The 18,995-nt window shown below is 43.1% G+C and overlaps 3 protein-coding genes across 10 annotated transcripts; 2 read left to right on the forward strand and 1 right to left on the reverse strand.

The window, feature by feature from the left end:
• The first annotated feature begins 1,558 nt into the window (after positions 1-1,558).
• On the forward strand, positions 1,559-15,750 carry LOC129817267 (cytospin-A-like). Of its 7 annotated transcripts, none has more exons than XM_055872351.1 (12): positions 1,559-1,714; positions 3,902-4,053; positions 5,046-5,567; positions 5,716-5,789; positions 7,846-8,477; positions 9,708-9,801; positions 13,204-13,279; positions 13,409-13,457; positions 13,551-13,647; positions 13,756-13,872; positions 13,972-14,031; positions 14,289-15,750. In XM_055872351.1, exons 2-12 carry the CDS (start codon positions 4,014-4,016, stop codon positions 14,376-14,378), a joined length of 1,851 nt encoding a protein of 616 aa, XP_055728326.1. In that variant the 5' UTR covers positions 1,559-1,714; positions 3,902-4,013; the 3' UTR covers positions 14,379-15,750. The 7 variants fall into 7 exon arrangements, with proteins under 7 accessions (XP_055728326.1, XP_055728328.1, XP_055728324.1 ...); XM_055872353.1 differs by lacking the exon at positions 1,559-1,714 and adding an exon at positions 2,364-2,469; XM_055872349.1 differs by lacking the exon at positions 1,559-1,714 and adding an exon at positions 2,796-3,225.
• Positions 15,751-15,798: 48 nt separating this feature from the next.
• Positions 15,799-17,671, reverse strand: grcc10 (gene rich cluster, C10 gene). 2 transcript variants are annotated; one of them, XM_055872359.1, is made up of 4 exons: positions 17,568-17,671; positions 17,127-17,185; positions 16,591-16,764; positions 15,799-16,423 (listed from the first exon to the last, which is right to left on the reverse strand). In XM_055872359.1, the coding sequence occupies exons 2-4, from the start codon at positions 17,176-17,178 to the stop codon at positions 16,284-16,286; spliced, it is 366 nt and encodes a 121-aa protein (XP_055728334.1). In that variant the 5' UTR covers positions 17,179-17,185; positions 17,568-17,671; the 3' UTR covers positions 15,799-16,283. The 2 variants fall into 2 exon arrangements, with proteins under 2 accessions (XP_055728334.1, XP_055728333.1); XM_055872358.1 differs by having other exon boundaries at positions 16,591-16,767; positions 17,568-17,670.
• An 11-nt stretch (positions 17,672-17,682) lies between these two features.
• On the forward strand, positions 17,683-18,774 carry LOC129817269 (SAYSvFN domain-containing protein 1-like). The gene is made up of 2 exons (XM_055872357.1): positions 17,683-18,153; positions 18,370-18,774. Exons 1-2 carry the CDS (start codon positions 17,893-17,895, stop codon positions 18,685-18,687), a joined length of 579 nt encoding a protein of 192 aa, XP_055728332.1. The 5' UTR covers positions 17,683-17,892; the 3' UTR covers positions 18,688-18,774.
• Positions 18,775-18,995: the final 221 nt, after the last annotated feature.

Genomic DNA, 18,995 nt, shown 5'->3' on the forward strand with positions numbered 1-18,995 from the left:
CACAGTCAATGATGTGGCATGCAACCATTGGTTAATGCATGTAACGTCTGAGCAGGGGAACACAACCCATAAGTTTTAGCAATATGGTGCCCGACTGCACAGTCGATGATGTGGCACGCAACCATTGGTTAATGCATGCAGGGGAACGCAACCATATTGTCAGGGACCGCTTGAAAGTTCTTTGAGCCCCTCAGGAATCCCATAGGCCCCTTGGTTCATCACTGACATAAAAGACTTGCAGAATTACCTAAAGAAGAAGTGAAGTTCCTTCTGGAAAAATAAAGTTATTCTATTCTATAGACTAATGTTTAGCCTACCTGCTCTGCCATACCTGGGTCGTTCCATATGCTTTCAATCACTTTCTGACTGCACCCTTTTTGATTTGAACCAAACCTTTCATACATGCTTGCCCATAGTGGACGTGGTCAGAAAGTGACTTTTTGGACCTGAACGCCATAAATGACCCATTTGCGAACCCACCCTACCATAAGACGTCCATCTCTTCTTCGCTGAAAAATATTGATATAATTTGAAAGCTTATAAAACAGGGTTGTCACGGTTGTTCTATGACTTCTAGAAAAAAAGTTATTACATTTCTTTCAAGTTTTATTGTCAATTATCTTTTTTTTTTCTCATTTTCACAAACGTTGTAGCTTAGACCCTATTTTACATCATCTGAAGTATTTATGTTGTGCCCATCATCAGTTGAGACAGGATACTCTTGAATACGGGGTGGGTGTCATTTTCATCATAGAAATAGAATGCATAGAATGGACCTATCCCTTCAGACCACTGCCATTTAGCTGGTACACCATTGACATATACATTGAATTCAAACTTTAAATTCCAACAGAGAGGAAGAGGCAAAGCAAAAGGGTTTACTCTGCCCAAAATCTGTCCACAAAAATAAGACCACAAAGTGAAGGATTTTTGTATTGCAGTCAATGAGAGAGTATCGAATTTGGTCAACAAAAAATGTAACTGCTCATTTACTACGTGTGGCTTATTTGATTTAAAAAAATAAATCGTAATAGTTAGATTTTTATGAATGCACTGATATAAGTGAACGCAGGTGGTATTTCAGCAACTTTGGAAAAAAACAACTTTACAGCTGTATATCGGAGTTCTGTCTACTCCCGCCAGCCTTGCATCTTTGAGGACATGTATTTAAATTGCTAGAGCGGTCACTCGACTATCTTGTCAATATAATAGATCCTCTCTGCTTCCAATTACTACCACACCATACTTTTATTTTCCGGCATAAGTAAAAGCAGGAAATGCATCACCTATGCCTCTACTGCCATTCATTCAAATTAGACTGGTTCTGGATTTCTCCCTGACCAAGATGGCTGACATTTTGGCTCCATTATGGAACTCGACATAACTGAGATAATCCCTTCAGTAGGGTTGGGCAGTATCCAGATTTTTTAATATCTGCATACCGTCCTTCTTTCATCCCGGGAGTTTTATGGTATTACCGGGTTAGTACACAAGGGGGCGACAAAATATAAAATATAAAGCCAATTGCGCATCTATTACCAGAATGCTAATAAGATTTGCACAAGTAATAGCGAATTTCCATGGAGGCTGCTAGCTAAATATGCTAACGAGCGCAAACGAAAATGCACGAATTGCAAAGACAGGCAATCCAGCTCATAAAGTTATACATATTGTAACGACCCGGTATGGTAGGAGCTACCGAATGTCATTTCTGGTGAGTTTGGACATTTACAAGCGAATGTGAACGAGAGAATGTATTGAAGAACAGTACTGACTCTGGAGCAGCATGTGTACTTTCGTTCACTTTCCTAGATCACTAAAGTTAAGTTTTGGGGTTGCTGCATTAACGGAAAAAAAAACACATAAGAAATATCTTGCTGCGTTTTGTAAACGCAGATCTAAAATGCTTGTTATTGTAATTTCTGCTCTGCATCAGATTCATTTTGTGCTTCAGTTCACAAGCGGGTATTCTATCAGTGTTCTGACTGATGTGTAGATACTTTTCGCTGGTACTTTTCTCCATGAAGCCAGCCTAATTTTCCCCAGTAAAATGCAAGAATAGCTAAGTAAAACATAAGGAAATGTAGCTGGCTACATTATTTCTATGATTAACATTAGAAATATGATGGCCATGCATCGTTTTTGCAAAAAGATACCTTGCATTTTCATTGTAAGCTCATTTACTTGTGTGGCTGCCAGCCAAATAGCGTTGCACTTCTGTTGTCATCTGATGAAAATGAAGCTATTTTCTGCCGAATGTGTTGCACTAATGTATTTTCTGTGAAGGAAAACTATAGGTTGCACGTCCCTGATACTCTACTGAAGCAACAAAACAAAAAAACACTGTTGGTTAATAATTTAAAACGCAACCGCTGTCAATACACATCGGGATTTACCTGCTCCCGCTTTCTCTCTTTGTGCTATTTACAAACGCACACTTGACTGGCTCAACTGTTCTGGGAAACTACCGTAAGCTTCATAATGTAAAATAATGTGACAGGTGAAATTAAGAACGTGATCTGCGTCATCTTCTATGTATTGCACAAGTTGACTGCAGGTATTTACTTAAAGTAGCTACAAATATAACAATTTATTGAAATACGTAAAATAAATTCAAAGGTATTGACGATATTGAAAACCCATCCTGTGGCTATTTCTAAATACGGTAAATGGTATAGGTTAGGGTATACCGCCCGAGCCTATACCCTAACGTAACATATCATACTTAGTAAATGTAAATCCGAGACACTTAAATAAGTTAAAAATCCACGAGACCAGGCTACAGGCATCCATGGACTGCATTGTCATTCTCAACCTGAATTGCATCACAATTCATGATATCCTCCTCTCTCAACCACCCTAAACTTGGACATATTTATAAACACATTTCCAGTTAAATAAATGAGCCTGAGCTCTGGGATACAACTTTTCGCAGAAGGGCAGTAGGCTACCTTGCACGGAGCAGCTTAGTCCAGCCCTTTTCTTTTCTCCGTTTGCCGCATTAGAATCGAGTTCCTAGCAAGACCCAACATTATCTTGGGCCACTCTGTAGTGTAGCTGGCTCTCCCCTGCACTCGCGTTTCAACAACAGCAGCAGCAAACAGCCTCAAGCCTGTCTCTGACTATTGAAGCAACAGAAATAGAGAGAAACGGAGAAAAATGCGGTGAGGCAGTAAAAGAGAGACAACTGGAGTATTTTATCGGGCGGTACGTGGGGATATCAAGGTGGGTGGTTGATTGCATTGCAATAGCCTACGGTGTTTGCCTGATTCCAGCAGCCCGCACGGTGATATTGTTTTATGCAGGGATAGACGCTAATAGTATGTGCATGTCTGTGTCTTGTCATTGCATATCCCCCTCTTATAGCCTAGCCTTGTACAGATCCGAGTTCTGTATATCATATCAGGGTTTCGTTCATTCAGAATCTGCTCTCTATGTCTACACATGTTCAGAGTTTTACTGTAGCCTTATTGCCAAGCCTAACAATTAGACACTTGTATTCAGCAGGCATTTCTTCTGCAAGGCCACACACACACCAGTGGATAAACCTAAGCAGCTGCCTTTCCATTGATCAGGCAACCTATTAATTCCACATGAAACTAAGGGGGGGACTGTCAGGTTCTCTTTCCATCACCTACTTGTATGATTGATCTAATGCTACACTGGACATGATGGTGGTGAACATCCTGCAGGGTTATGCACATCCCAGCAGTCATCCCTGTGCTCAATTATCTTGCAGCGTTTTAAGTATGGGTCATTGCTTTGGATCACTTGTCAACAAACATGGTTTGCCACTGTAGTCAGAGGGTACCTGCTCTATTAAAGGAGAATTTAGAATTGAGCAGTGTTAGCCATACTTGTGTTAAAAGATTTATGGACTGAGCATTCGCTGTACTTCTAGGTATATTACTCCCTGTCCACTCTGAGGCGGACCCAAGAGAGAGCACCGGAGGGGAGAGCGAGGGGCGCTGGGACACATAGTCACGTTGCTTCCACTCTGCACCTGCTGCATCATGGGTAACGTCGCTGGCAAGGACGACCATGGCCCTACAGGTTCCCTACATGAACACACACACACACACACACACACACACACACACACACACACACACACACACACACACACTCTCATTGTCACATGTCATTATATTAAACTCTGACAGTAACTCTGATTAGAACCTTCTCGTCCTGTTTCCCATGTTTCTACAATATTTCCTTTCAAGCTGTTTGTACTCCTACACAATTTGTTCATTATCTTTATGCCTCCCCTTCTCGATCTGTCTACCTGTGATTCTCTATTGTAGCATTGGTGACTTCTTTTTCTGACACACACACACACACACACACACACACACACTTTCTTCCCTTAACACCTGTTTAAAACCCTGGCCGTTCCTATCCTTTCTATCTGTTTTCAGTAGGCTGGAAACCGACTCAGACTGGGGTGGGAATAGCTCCCTGGATACTGTGTGCCCATCGCCAGGCACATGCAATACATCAGGCCGTGCTAGCTGAATGATGAGTCTGCAGAATTCTGCTGCCCAACACAACGACAGGGAGGGGGAACATGAGACACTAGAGGCTTAGGGACCTGTGTGTGTGTGGTGTGTGTGTGGGGATATGCAGTAGAGTATGAAATAGTGGATGTGTTTCGAATGTAAATCAATTGACTAAAAGCAGCAAGAGATCTAAATTCAGTGAGGGAGTAAGTCTCTAGATATGGCCACTTGGGAAATGAGTGAATGTTAATGTAAGAATGCGTTAGACACTGCAGAGCCTGTCATGCCATCAGCCTACCAAGGACTGTGTGAGAGAGAGGAAGGGCATTGACTGTTTATATATGCATATTCTGCATCAAAGTGCAGGCATCCTGCTATAGCCACACCCAACTCTGGTCTCCTTCTGTGTAGTTTGTATAGACTAGAAAATAGCTTAGGACAGCAGTTCTGTCTCTCTCGCTCTCTCTTTTCTGCTCTTCCCTACTCTCCTTTCCCCTTTCTCATATATCTTTAATCTCCCCCTCTCCACCCTCTCTCTCTTTCCAGGGTCTCATTTAGATCTGTTCCACACTCCTCCCTCCTCCCCCTCTGATTCTGACCTGGCTGCAGCTTTGGCCTTGGCTCCAGCTGCGGCTCGGCTGCTGCAGCAGGGGACACCGTCCTCTGGCGCCACCGGAGGCATCGTCTGCCAGGGCGGAGCTTCCCCCTCCACCAACTCCAATTGGAGCCACACGCTGTCCGTCCCGCCAGAATGGGCTGTGATTAGCCTAGAGAGTGGTGCATCGACGCAGGGAACGGGGGTGGAAATGGACAGTGAAAGGCGAACAGTGAGGAGCTCCAGCAGCCACAACAACCACAGCAGCAGCCCTGTGTCTCCAGGCCAGGGGCCTCCATCGAATCGTAGCCCTTTGGAGCAGAGCTGGCAGGACAGGGACAGTGGGCTGGAGCCCCAGGCAGGGCCGGAGCGGGCTAGGGAGGATATGGCCCTGGCTTTGCTGAACCTGCTGGAACATCACAGGTCCACACTGGGGCTCAGTCCCGGCCTGGACGCGCCAGCCGGAGCAGCCGGTAAGGTCTCCACATCTGCATGGCCGTAGTAACCAAATCGTTGTAACCCAATTGTTTGTCTTGACAGAGTGTGCATACATGTTCTTATAGTACATGTGTCTTGATCTGAGTGTTTCGTGTGTGTGTTTCGTGTGTGTGTGTGTGTCAGAGCTGCTGAGGCGGTTGATGGTGGAGAGAGAGGTGCTGGTGGAGGAGGTGCGCAGCCTGAAGGACACACTGAGGGTGAGTCAGACGCTCCTCCCTTCTCTTCCCCACTGCATTCCCTCCGTCTCTCCCTCAGCACTGCAGACACAAAATAGTTTCAAAGACCACACACACACACACACACACACACACACACAAATATATCCATATTACTTTGAAGTGGATTGTGTTTTCCCTTCTCTACCCAGTGTTGTGCTCTGTTAGCTGTTTTAGGGCTCGACTCCATCAGTACCGCGAAAGATCCGCGGTATAGAGGGATTTAAATTTGAAGGTGGACTTCCGATTGAGCTGACATATGCAGCGTTTACCGTGAATGCTGTCTCCACGAAAGCGGAAATGTTGCCTTTAAGGGTCGATCGACTCACCCGTGCGTCAATCTAAGTAACACAATAAAGAAATCCCCATCAACATCTGGCAGTTTAAGCTAGAGATATCTTCTTTTTTTTCCTGCATGGACTGCATTTCAATCCGCCAATGTCGGCCTTGCGCATCTGCGGTGGAAGGTGGCCGAGCTACAGTGGTGTTTGTCAGACCACGAGACATCCTGAAAATCTTTCTTCTCAAGGACTACAAACTGCTATAACCTGTCTATGGAAAGGGGAGACTCTCACGAACACGATGTTCTCCGTTTTGCTCTACGACCGCCACAAAGGACTCGTCTGAAGGTAACGCATACAAATGAATGGAAGCATTGAGGTAGTTTTGGTCCAACGGCTTAGACTTTTAGAGGTTAAAGTTCAATCACCCTATACATATCTTCCGCAATACGATTTAATCAAGCGGTAAGTAATTCCAGCGTTAAGTAAGGCAAATGTTCAGGCAAGTCACAGTGTTTGTGGAAGGCAGGGTTTCTCAATGTGTGTGGTAACTGAAGCAACCTTTGTCAGTGGTTCAAAAATGTGACCAGGATTTGACATTTTTTTTCTAGAAGGGTTCTGTTTGAGAATATCAGTCGGCCTCCACCATCTGCAAACACGGTGCAACAACTACTGTAAATGAGCCAGTGATAAGCAGTGGGATGGTCCTGACATACAGTATGGGAGGTTGTCTCTCTCTCTAGATTGCTGTGGCTAACTGTACACAGGGAACATTGCAAGGATTCCGGGCATACTTTGTTGAAATTTCACCTGAATTAATTATTCTTGAATTATTCTTGAATTAAAATCCCTGTTTTCGACATGTTTACTGTAGACTGTATCAACAGCACTGTTGATGTTCTGCTACGTGTGGCAGCATGCATGTCTGTCTGCTGGCCTAGATGTGAAATGATACCACCTCTACTTCTCACCTTCTTGAGTTCCCCTGCCTCTTCTATATGACCCACCCATGATATTCAAGATGATATTAAATATAAACGGAGTGTACAAAACATTAGGAACACCTGCTCTTTCCGTGACAGACAATCCAGGTGAAAGCTATGATCCCTTATTGATGTCACTTGTTAAATCCACGTCAATCAGTGTAGATGAAGGGGAGGAGACGGGTTAAAGAAGTTTTTCTTTTAAGCATCGACAATTGAGACATGAATTGTGTATGTGTGCCATTCAGAGGGTGAATGGGCAAGACAAATGATTTAAGTGCCTTTGAACGGGGTGTGGAAGTAGGTGCCAGGCGCACCGGTTTGAGTGTGAACTGCAGGTCTGCTTGGTTTTTCACACTCAACAGTTTCCTGTGTGTATCAAGAATGGTCCACCACCCAAATGACATCCAGCCAGCTTGACACAACTGTGGGAAGCATTGAGGTCAACATGGGCCAGCATCCCTGTGGAATGCTTTCGACTCGTTGTAGAGTCCATGCCTTGACGAATTTGGGCTGTTCTGAGGGCAAAAGGGGGTGCAATTCAATATTAGGAAGGTATTCGTAATGTTTTGTACACTGTATTTCCTGATACAATGAGTCAACTCACTCTTATGTTCTCCGCACAAATGTATGGCTCTAGTTTGAGTGTACAGAATATTTAAGTCTCTCTCTCTCTCCCAATCTGTCTAGTTGTCTCATACTCAGATGGAGATGGATGGACATTGAATTGTGTCTTTATGTCAATTATTATTTATTTCTCTCGCTCTCTGGCAGACTGAGCGAGCTGAGTGGCACCAGTTCCAGTGCGATCTGCAGGTGGCGGTGTCTGTGGCCGACCGGCTGCGCATGGAGGCGGAGGAGACTCTGGGCACGCTCAGAGAGAGCCACGGGGAACTGGAGGGCCAGCTGGCCCAGGCCCACTGCAGACAGCAGGACACAGACAGGGAACTGGAGAGCCTGAGTGCTGAACACAGAGAGGCCTGTCACAGACTGTCTGCTCTCACCCTGGAGCACCAACGTACCATGGCTGAGCTGGACACACTGAGACGCATGCAGACAGAGAGAGGGAAGGACTCACACAGTCACAGAGTGATGGAGGGACGAGACACGGAAGAGAGGCCGGCTGGTGAAGAAACTGGTGAAGACATAATTGCGGTGGAGGCGCTGGATGGGAAGAAAAGAGAGGATTCAGAAAGGGAAGTGGAAGGACAGAAAATAATAAATAGTGAGGGAGTGGATGTTAAGATGGGAGGGCAGTCTCCTGAGGAGCTTGTTAGTGGAGGGGAGAACCTGCTCAAAGGGAAGGGGGTGGCGGAGACGTACCTACGGAATTTGGTAGCAGCTGGAGAGAAGGGGTGCGGCTTAAGAGATCCACGGAGGATCGTGATGATGTCAGAGCGTTCCAGGTGAGAGCCTCATCATGCCTGTATGATGCACTAGCACAGTGGTCACCAACCGGTCGAACGCCAAGGCCTTCCCAGTTGATCACCAAACACTTCTGTAAAAAAAAAAAAAAAAAACGATAAAGCCTAAACAAATCAATCTTTCATTTAAAAAAAAAATAAAATTATATACAAACTAACCAAAACAAATTCATGATTGTGCACATGATTTGCTTTCTCCACTATGTTTAAAAAATAAATAAAATGTTTTGCACTGTTAGTAGTAGATGCACTTGATTGAGGAGCCATAGGCCCGAGAATGCATAGTGTTCCCATTTTGAACCATTTCATGTGTCTGAAGGTAGAACACCGCCTACCTGGCAGGCCCAGAGAGCAAATCAAGTGCACCTATAGTCCTACTGCTGGCCAGTCAGCTCAGATCAGTGTCTGCACAGTTTCTTTGCACCATAGACTGTAAAGAAGCACCGAACGCACACCAAAGTTCATATTGTGAAATTTCTGAACTTTTCTAACCATGACTAGAGAGAGACTCAAAAACAGCAGCTCTTTGCTGTATTCGTTATGAGTAAGTTCATGTTTTAAGTTGTTATTCAGCTCTGTCAACACTTTGTTTAGAGGAAGAGAGGGATGGTGAGTCGGACTGACCATGAGATGCAGGCCATCAGTCCAGTAAATGAAATGAAAAAGCTAATTGGTCACTCAGCTGTGCCTCACAAGTAATACAACAAATTATCTATTACCACTACCAATGTGATCATATACCTAACATTTTTTAAATTATAATTTCTAAATGGTCTGAGAAGAACGACATTGGCAGGGCAATTCAAGACTAGCCAGTATGCAGTGATAATGAATTGTGCCATTATCTTACTGCACACATGTCATTGCTACAGAACTGATTTTAATTGGTTAATGTTGCATAGGCTTACATTTTAAGTCATGTTATTTATTTATTTTTATCTTAGTGGTAGATCTCAACTTTTTTGACTCAGAAAATGATCTTGACTAAGAAAAGGTTGGTGACCACTGCACCAGCAATTTGGAGGTTGAGAATCTGTTATCTGGAGCCTGTCACTTTGACACAACTATTATTTTTGAAAGCAGTCTAATATTTGATGAAAGCTAGCCTGTGTCTGTAGGCGCAAGGGTTGACCTCTGCGCAAGGCCATGCTATATAGACACAAGTGTCCTATATTTATCTGTTTCAACTAAGTCCTATCTTATCTGTTCCAGGAGCCTCTCTCGACTTCCCCTGCCCACGGACACTCTCCCTGCACAGAAGGGTAGCTCCCAGACCACCACTAGTACAACACTGCCTCTATGCAAGGTAATGCTTGTTTTCAACCAACACGTTTGTTTTTGGGAGTATCTAATCTCTTTGCAATGGCTTCAAATCTCATGTTATTTGTCACATGCCCCGTATACACCGGGTGTAGACTTTACCGTGAAACGCTTGCTTTGCGAGCTCTTTCCAATGATGAAGCGTAATATATAATAAATAAATTGGTAACACGAGGAATAAAAATACACAAAAATGAAGCTATATACAGGGAGTACCAGTACCAGAGCAATGTGCAGGGGTACAAGGTATTTGAGGTATACAGTGCATTCGGGAAAGAATTCCAACCTCTTTTCCACATTTTGTTATGTTACACCCTTATTCTAAAATGGATTAAATAACAAAATGTCCTCATTAATCTACACACAATACCCCATAATGACGAAGCGAAAACAGGTTTTTAAAATTTCTCACATTTATTACAAATAAAAAAACATAGACCTTATTTACAGACTCTTTGCTATGAGACTCAGGTGCGTCCCGTTTCTATTGATAATCCTTGATGTTTCGACAACTTGATTGGAGTCTGTGGTAAATTTAATTGATTGGACATTATTTGGAAAGGCACACACCTGTCTATATAAGGTCCCACAGTTGAGCAAAAACCAAGCCATGAGGTCAAAGGAATTGTCCATAGAGCTCCAAGACAGGATTGTGTCAAGGCACAGATCTGGGGAAGGGTACCAAAACATTGGCCTTCATCATTCCTAAATGGAAGAAGTTTGGAACCACCAACACTCTTCCTAGAGCTGGCCGGCCGGCCAAACTGAGCAATCGGGCAGGGAGGTGACCAAGAACCCGATGGTCACTCTGACAAAGCTTCAGAGTTCCTCTGTGGAGATGGGAGAACCTTCCAGAAGGATAACCATCTCTGTAGCACTCCACCAATCAGGCCTTTATGGTAGAGTGGCCAGATGGAAACCACTCGTCAGTAAAAGGCACATGACAGCCTGCTTGGAGTTTTGCCAAAAGGCACGTAAAGGACTCTCAGACCATGAGAAACAAGATTCTCTGGTCTGATGAAATCAAGATAAAACTTTTTGGCCTTAATGCCAAGTCATGTCTGGAGGAAACCTGGCACCATCCCTACGGTGAGGCATGGTAGTGGCAGCATCATGCTGTGGGGATGTTTTTCAGCGGCAGGGACTGGGAGACTAGTAAGGATAGAGGGAAAGATGAACGGAGCAAAGTACAGAGAGATCCTTGATGAAACCCTGCGCCAGACCGCTCAGGACCTCAGACTGGGATGAAGGTTCGCCTTCCAACAGGACAACTACCTTAAGCACACAGACAGGACAACGCAGGAGTGGCTTCGGGACAAGTCTCTGAATGTCCTTGAGTGGCCCAGCCAGAGCTCGGACTTGAACCCGATCGAACATCTCTGGAGTGACCTGAAAATAGCTGTGCAGCAATGCTCCCCATCCAACCCGACAGAGCCTGAGAGGATCTGCAGAGAGAGAATGGGAGAGAGAATGGGAGAAACTCTGCAAATACAGGTGTACCAAGCTTGTAGTGTCATACTCAAGGCTGTAATCGCTGCCAAAGGTGCTTCAATAAAGTACTGAGTAAAAGGGCCTGAATACTCATGTAAATGTCATATTTCAGTTTATTTTTAATACATCTGCAAAAAAAATGTTAAAAAAAAAAACTTTTGCATTGTCATTATGGAATACTGTGGTTAGATTGATGAGAAGAAAACAATAAGGTGGGAACGTAACAAAATGTGAAAGTTAAGGGGTCTGAATACTTTCCAAATGCACTGTATACAAATGTATTAAAACTGATGACATTTACGTAAGCACTGTATACAGTGTTCAGACCCCTTGACTTTTTCTACATTTTGTTACGTTATAGCCTTATTCTAAAATAGATTAAATACTTTCTTTTACAAAGTACATATAAGGAAATCAATCAATTTAAATAAATAAATTGGACCCTAATCTATGGATTTCACATGACTGGGAATACAAATATCTGTTGGTCACAGACACCTTAAAAAATATATTTTTTAAAGTAGGCATAGATCAGACAACTAGTCAGTGTCTGGTGTGACCACCATTTTGCCTCATGCAGCACAACACATCTTCTTCGAATAGAGTTGATTTGGCTTTTGATTGTGGAATGTTATTCCACTCTTCAATAGCTGTGCGAAGTTGCTGGATATTGACGGGAACTGGAACACGCTGTCGTACATGTCGATCCAGAGCATCCCAAACATGCTCAATGTGTGACATATTCTGGTGCGTATGCAGGCCATGGAAGAATTTGGACATTTTCAGCTTCCAGGAATTGTGTACAGATCCTTGAGACGTGGGGCCGTGCATTATCATGCTGAAACATAAGGTGATGGTAGCGGATGAATGGCACGACAATGGGCACCGGGATCTCGTCACGGTATCTCTGTGCATTCAAATTGACATTGACAAAAAATTTGTTCGTTGTCTGTAGCTTATGCCTGCCCATACCATAACCACACCTCCACCATGGGTCACTCTGTTCACAACGTTGACATCAGCAAACCGCTCGCCCACATGCTGCCATACATGCCGTCTGTCATCTGCCCGGTACAGTTGAAATCAGGATTCATTTGTGAAGAGCACACCTCCAGCGTTCCAATAGCCAGCGAAAGTGAACATTTGCCCACTTAAGTTGGTTATGATGCCGAACTGCAGTCAGGTGAGGACGACGAGCACATAGATGAGCTTGCCTGAGATGGTTTATGACAGTTTGTGCAAACCCAGAGTTTCATCAGCTGTCTGGGTGGCTGGTCTCCGATGATCCCACAGGTGAAGAAGTCAGATGTGGAGGTCCTGGGCTGGCATGGTTACGCGTGGTTTGCGGTTGTGAGGCCAGTTGGACGTATTGTCAAATTCTCTAAAACGTAGTTAGAGGCTGCTTATGGTAGAGAACATTAAATTCTCTGGCAACAGCTTTGGTGGACATTTCTGCAGTCAGTGTGCCAATTGCACGCTCCCTCAACTTGAGACATCTGTGGCATTTTGTTGTGTGACACAACTGCACATTTTAAAGTGGCCTTTTATTTTCCCCAGCACAAGGTGCACATGTGTAATACTGTTTAATCAGCTTCTTGATATGCCCCACCTGTCAGGTAGATGAATTGTTTTGGCAAAGGAGAAATGCACATTTGTGCACAACATTTGAGAGAAATAAGCTTTTTGTGCGTATGGAAAATTTCTGGGATTTTTTATTTCAGCTCATGAATCATGGGACCAACACTTGTTGCATTCATATTTTTTGTTCATTGTATATATGAGTGTGTGTTATATAGTGCATATGTAGTCTTAGTCTGGACTTAGTCTGGTCATTTTCTGAACAATTTGGAAACAGTCATGCATACTATAGCCACTACTCCTCTCTATCACTTACCAGAAAGAAGAGCCAGCCAAAGGGAGAAGGATGGACCGCATACTGCAAACACAGGACACCTGGTCCAGCTTCTATACAAGTCTGTTCATTTCATCAACACATAAATTATACTTTGAGTTCAAACATAACTGTTTGCTTTTGAATGTGTATAGTGCATTTTGCTATATTTGTAAAGTTACTATGTTCTTAACTAATTGCTAACGTCTAGCAGAAAAACAGGAGGAGGACCAGAACGCAGACCCACCGTCCTCGTTCAGGTGAATGGACAGGCCCTCTAAAGATACTTAAGAAATATGCCCAAATAAAGCCTTCTACCCAACTATAACTTTTGTCTGTTATCCACCTTCCAGACCTCAGGATGGTTTCAGCATGCTGCTGCGACGTCATGGAGGCTCCAGGCGGAACTCACTCCTGCGCTGGTGTCAAAGCCGCACCCAGGGCTACAAGGTAAGAAATAGCGAAGAAAAGTACCATTCACATTTACCAAACCATTGGTCACCTTATCTGACCAATACAAGACAACCCTCTATTTTGGATATTTTTTTTTTTTTATAGAATATTGAGATCACCAACTTCAGCAGCAGCTGGGAGGATGGTCTGGCTTTTTGTGCTGTGTACCACACCTATCTACCCACACACATCCCGTACAGCAGTCTCAGCCCAGGAGACAAGGTAAGAGAAATGCAATCACATATACGACTCCATAGTTCACACAATATACAAGCTGTTTTAATAACCCTATTCACACCTACATTTTTTTGTTCCGTGCAGAGTGAGAACCTGGGCCTTGCCTTCCAGACAGGGGGAAGTGTAGGAATCACATCCACACTGGTGAGACCCACATTTTAACATGCCATGAAAGTTGTTGGGAAAGAAACTATTTTTTTTAAATGTTTCAAAAGAGCTAGAAAGAGTAGAATGGTAGATGTCCTGTCACCGATGTCCCAACTGTTCTTCTGAGTCTGGTCATGGTAATGCTTCTCAGTTGCCACTTATTTTTTATGTGAGTAGTGGTTGTCTTTGTAGAGCCGAGGGTGCAGCTGGGTGTAAGCTTGTTTTTTTAACAGAGTGTTTTATTTGCTTGATAGACTGTGGAAGAGATGCTGAGACCAGGTGGGCCTGACTGGCAGAGGGTCCTGGGGTACGTTGAAAGCATGTTTCGTCACTTTGAAATGTGAGGTCATTTTCCTTCTGTCTTCCCTCCCAAATTCGACATCTAACTGGTCCGCCACCACCAGTCTGGTTCGTTTTCTTGCATCATGAACTGAACTGAGACAGCTGATTGGCTGAATTGACTGACGCACCACTAGGGATTGTAGAACAACTGTTGGAAATGATTTCTACTTCAGCTTCACTCTCCGTGCGGACTCCTGCTGCCGGCCATTGGTTGTAGGTGCACTGTGGATGGAAGTGGGGGTTTTAGGCTGAGAGCTGTTCTTTCGTTAAATTTCATGGTGATTGCACTGAATATGAGAAGACATTTGGAAATGAGAACACAAGGAGCACCATAAATGAGGAAATTGTGGATGTGACTATCTGAGGACTACAGTATATTCTAGACAAATTGCACCAGGAAAATGGATCAGACTTCAAGTTTCACTTTGGCTGCCACTGTTGTTCTGTGTTGCACTTATTCTGATGACTTTTTATTTAAGCACTTTATCAACAATAGGAAATCATTTTTTAACTGGAAGATTTTTATTTTATGGACACACTCTGCCATGTTTCACATTCTTTATCAGACTTTATTTGCTTAGAAATGTTGGGATATTTATGTAGCCATAAGTAGTATTCTAATGTCTATGAACCTCAACTCAAAGCACAAAGAGGAGCCAGATGACTTGAATGAGTTAATTTAGTGGCGCTGCATCACAACCGGGATCAACCAAGAGTGACTGCCTTTTGAGAAAATGTATATACAGAACTGTCTAATTAAGCAATAAGGCCTGAGGGCTGTGGTATGGCCAATATACCATGGCTAAGGGATGTTCTTAGGCAAGACGCAACGCGGAGTGCTAGGACACAGCCCTTAGCAGTGGTATATTGGCCATATATAACAAACCCCTGAGGGGCCTTATAGCTATTATAAACGGGTTACAAATGTAATTAGAGCAGTAAAAATAAATGTTTTGTCATACCCATGGTATACTGTCTGATATACCACGGCTTTCAGCCAATCAGCATTCAGGGCTTGAACCACCCAGTTTATAATTAGTTATATTTTGAATCTACTATTGGTTTGAAAATATTTTTAAGTCAATGTTTTAAATGTAGAATGAAAACAAGTGCCATAGGGTGGACTAATGAACAGAGGGGCATGTCTCCTGTTATGGGAATGGATTGTCTGTTGCTTCTATAAATCAGACACAACCTCAATGTGGCCATATAAGGACTGAAACCTACATTGTTTGTCTTTGTGTGAAGGAGAGATGTACAGTATGTGCAAAGTATAAATTGAGGCATGTGCCACTCCCCGAAGAGTTTTACTGTGAATGATAACAGAAACAGTTGCCAAAGCCTTACTGCAATAATAAAGTTTGTGTTAATCTGCTTGGTGTGTTGCTGTTTTCACTTTAAAAAAATGACATTTCAACCCCATAAATCTGAGTAGCATTTTATTATTTTTATTACATGTATTAATAACTCTTATCCAGCAGTGACAACAGATTGAAAAGGTCAAACAGTAAATCATGGTATAAATGACTTAAGGCAAAATGTAAAAAAATAAATACGGAAAACAAATATTCATAAACAAAGGATTTAAGTTAGCTGTCAGGTGTATTGCATTTAAATCCAGGAATGCAATAACTGAACTTTGAAGAATGAAATTTGTCCATCCTGGTTGGAGGTTGCAATTCTGACATTTTGTGTTTTAATTTGAACCAATACAGGTCTGATTTGTGTGCATTATCCCAGGGTGATACCCCAAGGTAACCAATTCACCTTTTCCTATGATTGATTGATTGAAAATAAAAAAGATGAGTTCCAAGCGTGCACGTACTTGATGAAATTGACCATGCACACACATTTTCAAGTCCAGTAACATTTTTAGATGTCCCTTCTCAGAGACCAAGGTGAGTTTCCTAGGAAGCTGTGATGGCACCACCTATGGGTGGAGTGGACAGGGGTGGCAGAAGAAGAGACTTCAGTTTGATGGACATGGCTGCTATCTCTGGATCCTGAGTTTCATACATCTTCACCAGACGGGCAAATTTAAGGACACCTGAAAAATTGTTAAAATAAGCAATGACTACCATGATTTCACAAAGAGCTTGAACTGAACATGAAGCTAAAAGTGTAAAGTCAAAACAAATCAATGCCACTGAATAGTGACAATAGATTGTCTCTCTCTATCCTATATCAAACTGGTTTCACAAAGTGGCTTGTTACCCTCTCCCTCGTTGTTGAAGCCATACGCCTTGATGACCTCCTGTTGGATCTGGGTGGCAACAGGGAGCACCAGCTGCAGCATCTTGCCCATGTCGTTGCAGGCGCTCTCCCGTGCCTCCTCCATCCGTGCTGCATTCTCTGGCACAGAGAAGGCCTGGATGACCTCACTCAGCACTACTGCAACACACAAGAGCATTGTGAATAGATCTGTGCCACAACTGGGCATTAGTAATAGTGTGGGGTGGCAGGTAGCCTAGCAGTTAAGAGCATTGGGCCAGTAACCAAAAAGCCATTGGTTCAAATCCCTGAGCTGGCAAGGTGGAAAAAATCTTCTGTTCAGCAGTTGAGCAAGGCAGTTAAACCCCAACAACTGCTCACAGGACAGTGGACATTGATTAAGGCAGCCCACCACACCTCTCTGATTCAGAGGAGTTGGGTTAAATGCAGAAGACATATTTCGGTTGAATGCATTAAGTTGTGCAACTGACTAGGTATTCCCTTTCCTAGATAAGGCAAAATTATGTGACTGTTCATACCTCTGGCCTGCTCAACAGTGAGGGTGGGCTGCTGGGCTGGAGCTGAGGCCATTATGTGTCTGGGGAAAAAAGGTGTAATATAAGAGCAGATATTTCAATGAATTATGTGTATTTCAGAAAACGTTACTTAGCTAACTTCTGCATGTACAGTGAGTAATACTTTCCTGTGTCCATTACTTGCACAAATATAGGAAAACTGCATAAATGGACATATCTATCTAGCTATATATTTAGCTTTATCAAATGAATCCAGAACTATGGATGGATATGTTTGACATGAGTACAGTATCCTTGTAGCAAGCTAGTTAGCTATTGTGGCTAGGTAGGCTAGCTAGGTGACAGCATCTAGTTGAGCTAGATAGCTATTCCATCTTTAACGTTACTCTGGAATGCGCAATTAAATACCTACATAAAAAATTTAATGCAGTATTGGTTACTTACAATATATCAGTTGATAAATACAAACAGCCGAGCAAGAAATGTTTAGCTTGTCAGCTGGGTGGTAGGGAGTGACGCTTTACGACTCGCCATTACGTCATTACGTATGCCTGGCTGAACAGGAAAGTAAACAAACTAAAGTGAAACAGATTTCATTCTTCCTGTAACAGTGAAACATTGAATTCGAGCATTACTATGAAACCACATTTTAGACAATATTTCCGCGGTTGAGAAGACGGTATTTTACAGGAAAAATCATGTTGGGACTGCTCAAAATCTAGCTAGCCAAGGCAGTAGTCAGTAACTTTCTTTCCTATCTGTCGTGTACATGTTGCCACGCAGTCTTTCATTGCCGCATGACTCAAGAGTTGATTACAATATGGAGCAAAAGCTTGCAGAGTTCAGAGCTCGAAGAATGGCTGATGTGGCTCCTAAAATAAGCGAAAAGCAGCCCATAACATCATCTGACAGCGGCAGCACTCTGATCTCGGCCAGTTGCCAGTCATCAACAGCTGATGCGGACACACAGGAGTTTACAGAAGATCCAATCTCTGCTGTCTCTCAGGCTACAAGGACTAAACATTGGGGGGTAGGCTAAAACTCAATACTCAAAATACTATGGTCCGTTTACCCGTACACAGTTTAAACCAAGTCCTGGACTAATAAAAACTTTAATTGGAGATTCATTGAACACACTGTCTGGGAAACCAGCCCTATTTGTCAAGTAGATGTCCGTTAGTAATACACGTCGATTCCATCTTGTCAATGTTCGCTAACTTAATTTAATCTTTCCCCACCGTTTTAGGATGGCTGGTTGCTGGAGAGTAATCTGGGTCAATGGCTTGTTTCGAAGCGACTGGCTTTCACAAATCTGATTTTGCTGAAGGTGTTGCTTTGGCTGGTTCTACTTGGGCTGTTTGCCGAACTGGAATTTGGGTTGCCTTTCTTCCTTATCTCTCTCTTCTACTGGCTGTATGAGGGGCTGCGGAGCCCAACTGCACGTCAACCAGGAGAACTGAGCGCTTACTCAGTGTTCAACCCAGACTGTCAGCCTCTCCTGGGGGCACTTACTGCAGAGCAGCTAGAGGGAGAGATGGGCTACAAACCACTGGTCAACAGATGAGACCCTCAAACAACTGACTTTAATCTGACATTTAATAGCTACTGTACTTTAAGCTTTCCACTTTAATAAAAATTAACTGGAAATGTATTTATTTGAATGTGCACATTGCTGATGTTGATTTTTAAGTCAAATGTAGCCTATTCCAAACTACAAGATCATTCAACACTGCCACACATTGATGATGCTGTGATAGCACCAACATCTGCTTGTTAATGCCATTAAAATGTGTGCACTTGAAACTTAGAACATGATATTACTGTACTTTGAACACACAAGAGAGAAGGTTGACAGTGTCTGAAATATTTTAG

The sequence above is a fragment of the Salvelinus fontinalis genome, chromosome 20, assembly GCF_029448725.1.
Source record: "Salvelinus fontinalis isolate EN_2023a chromosome 20, ASM2944872v1, whole genome shotgun sequence".
NCBI lineage: Eukaryota > Metazoa > Chordata > Actinopteri > Salmoniformes > Salmonidae > Salvelinus > Salvelinus fontinalis.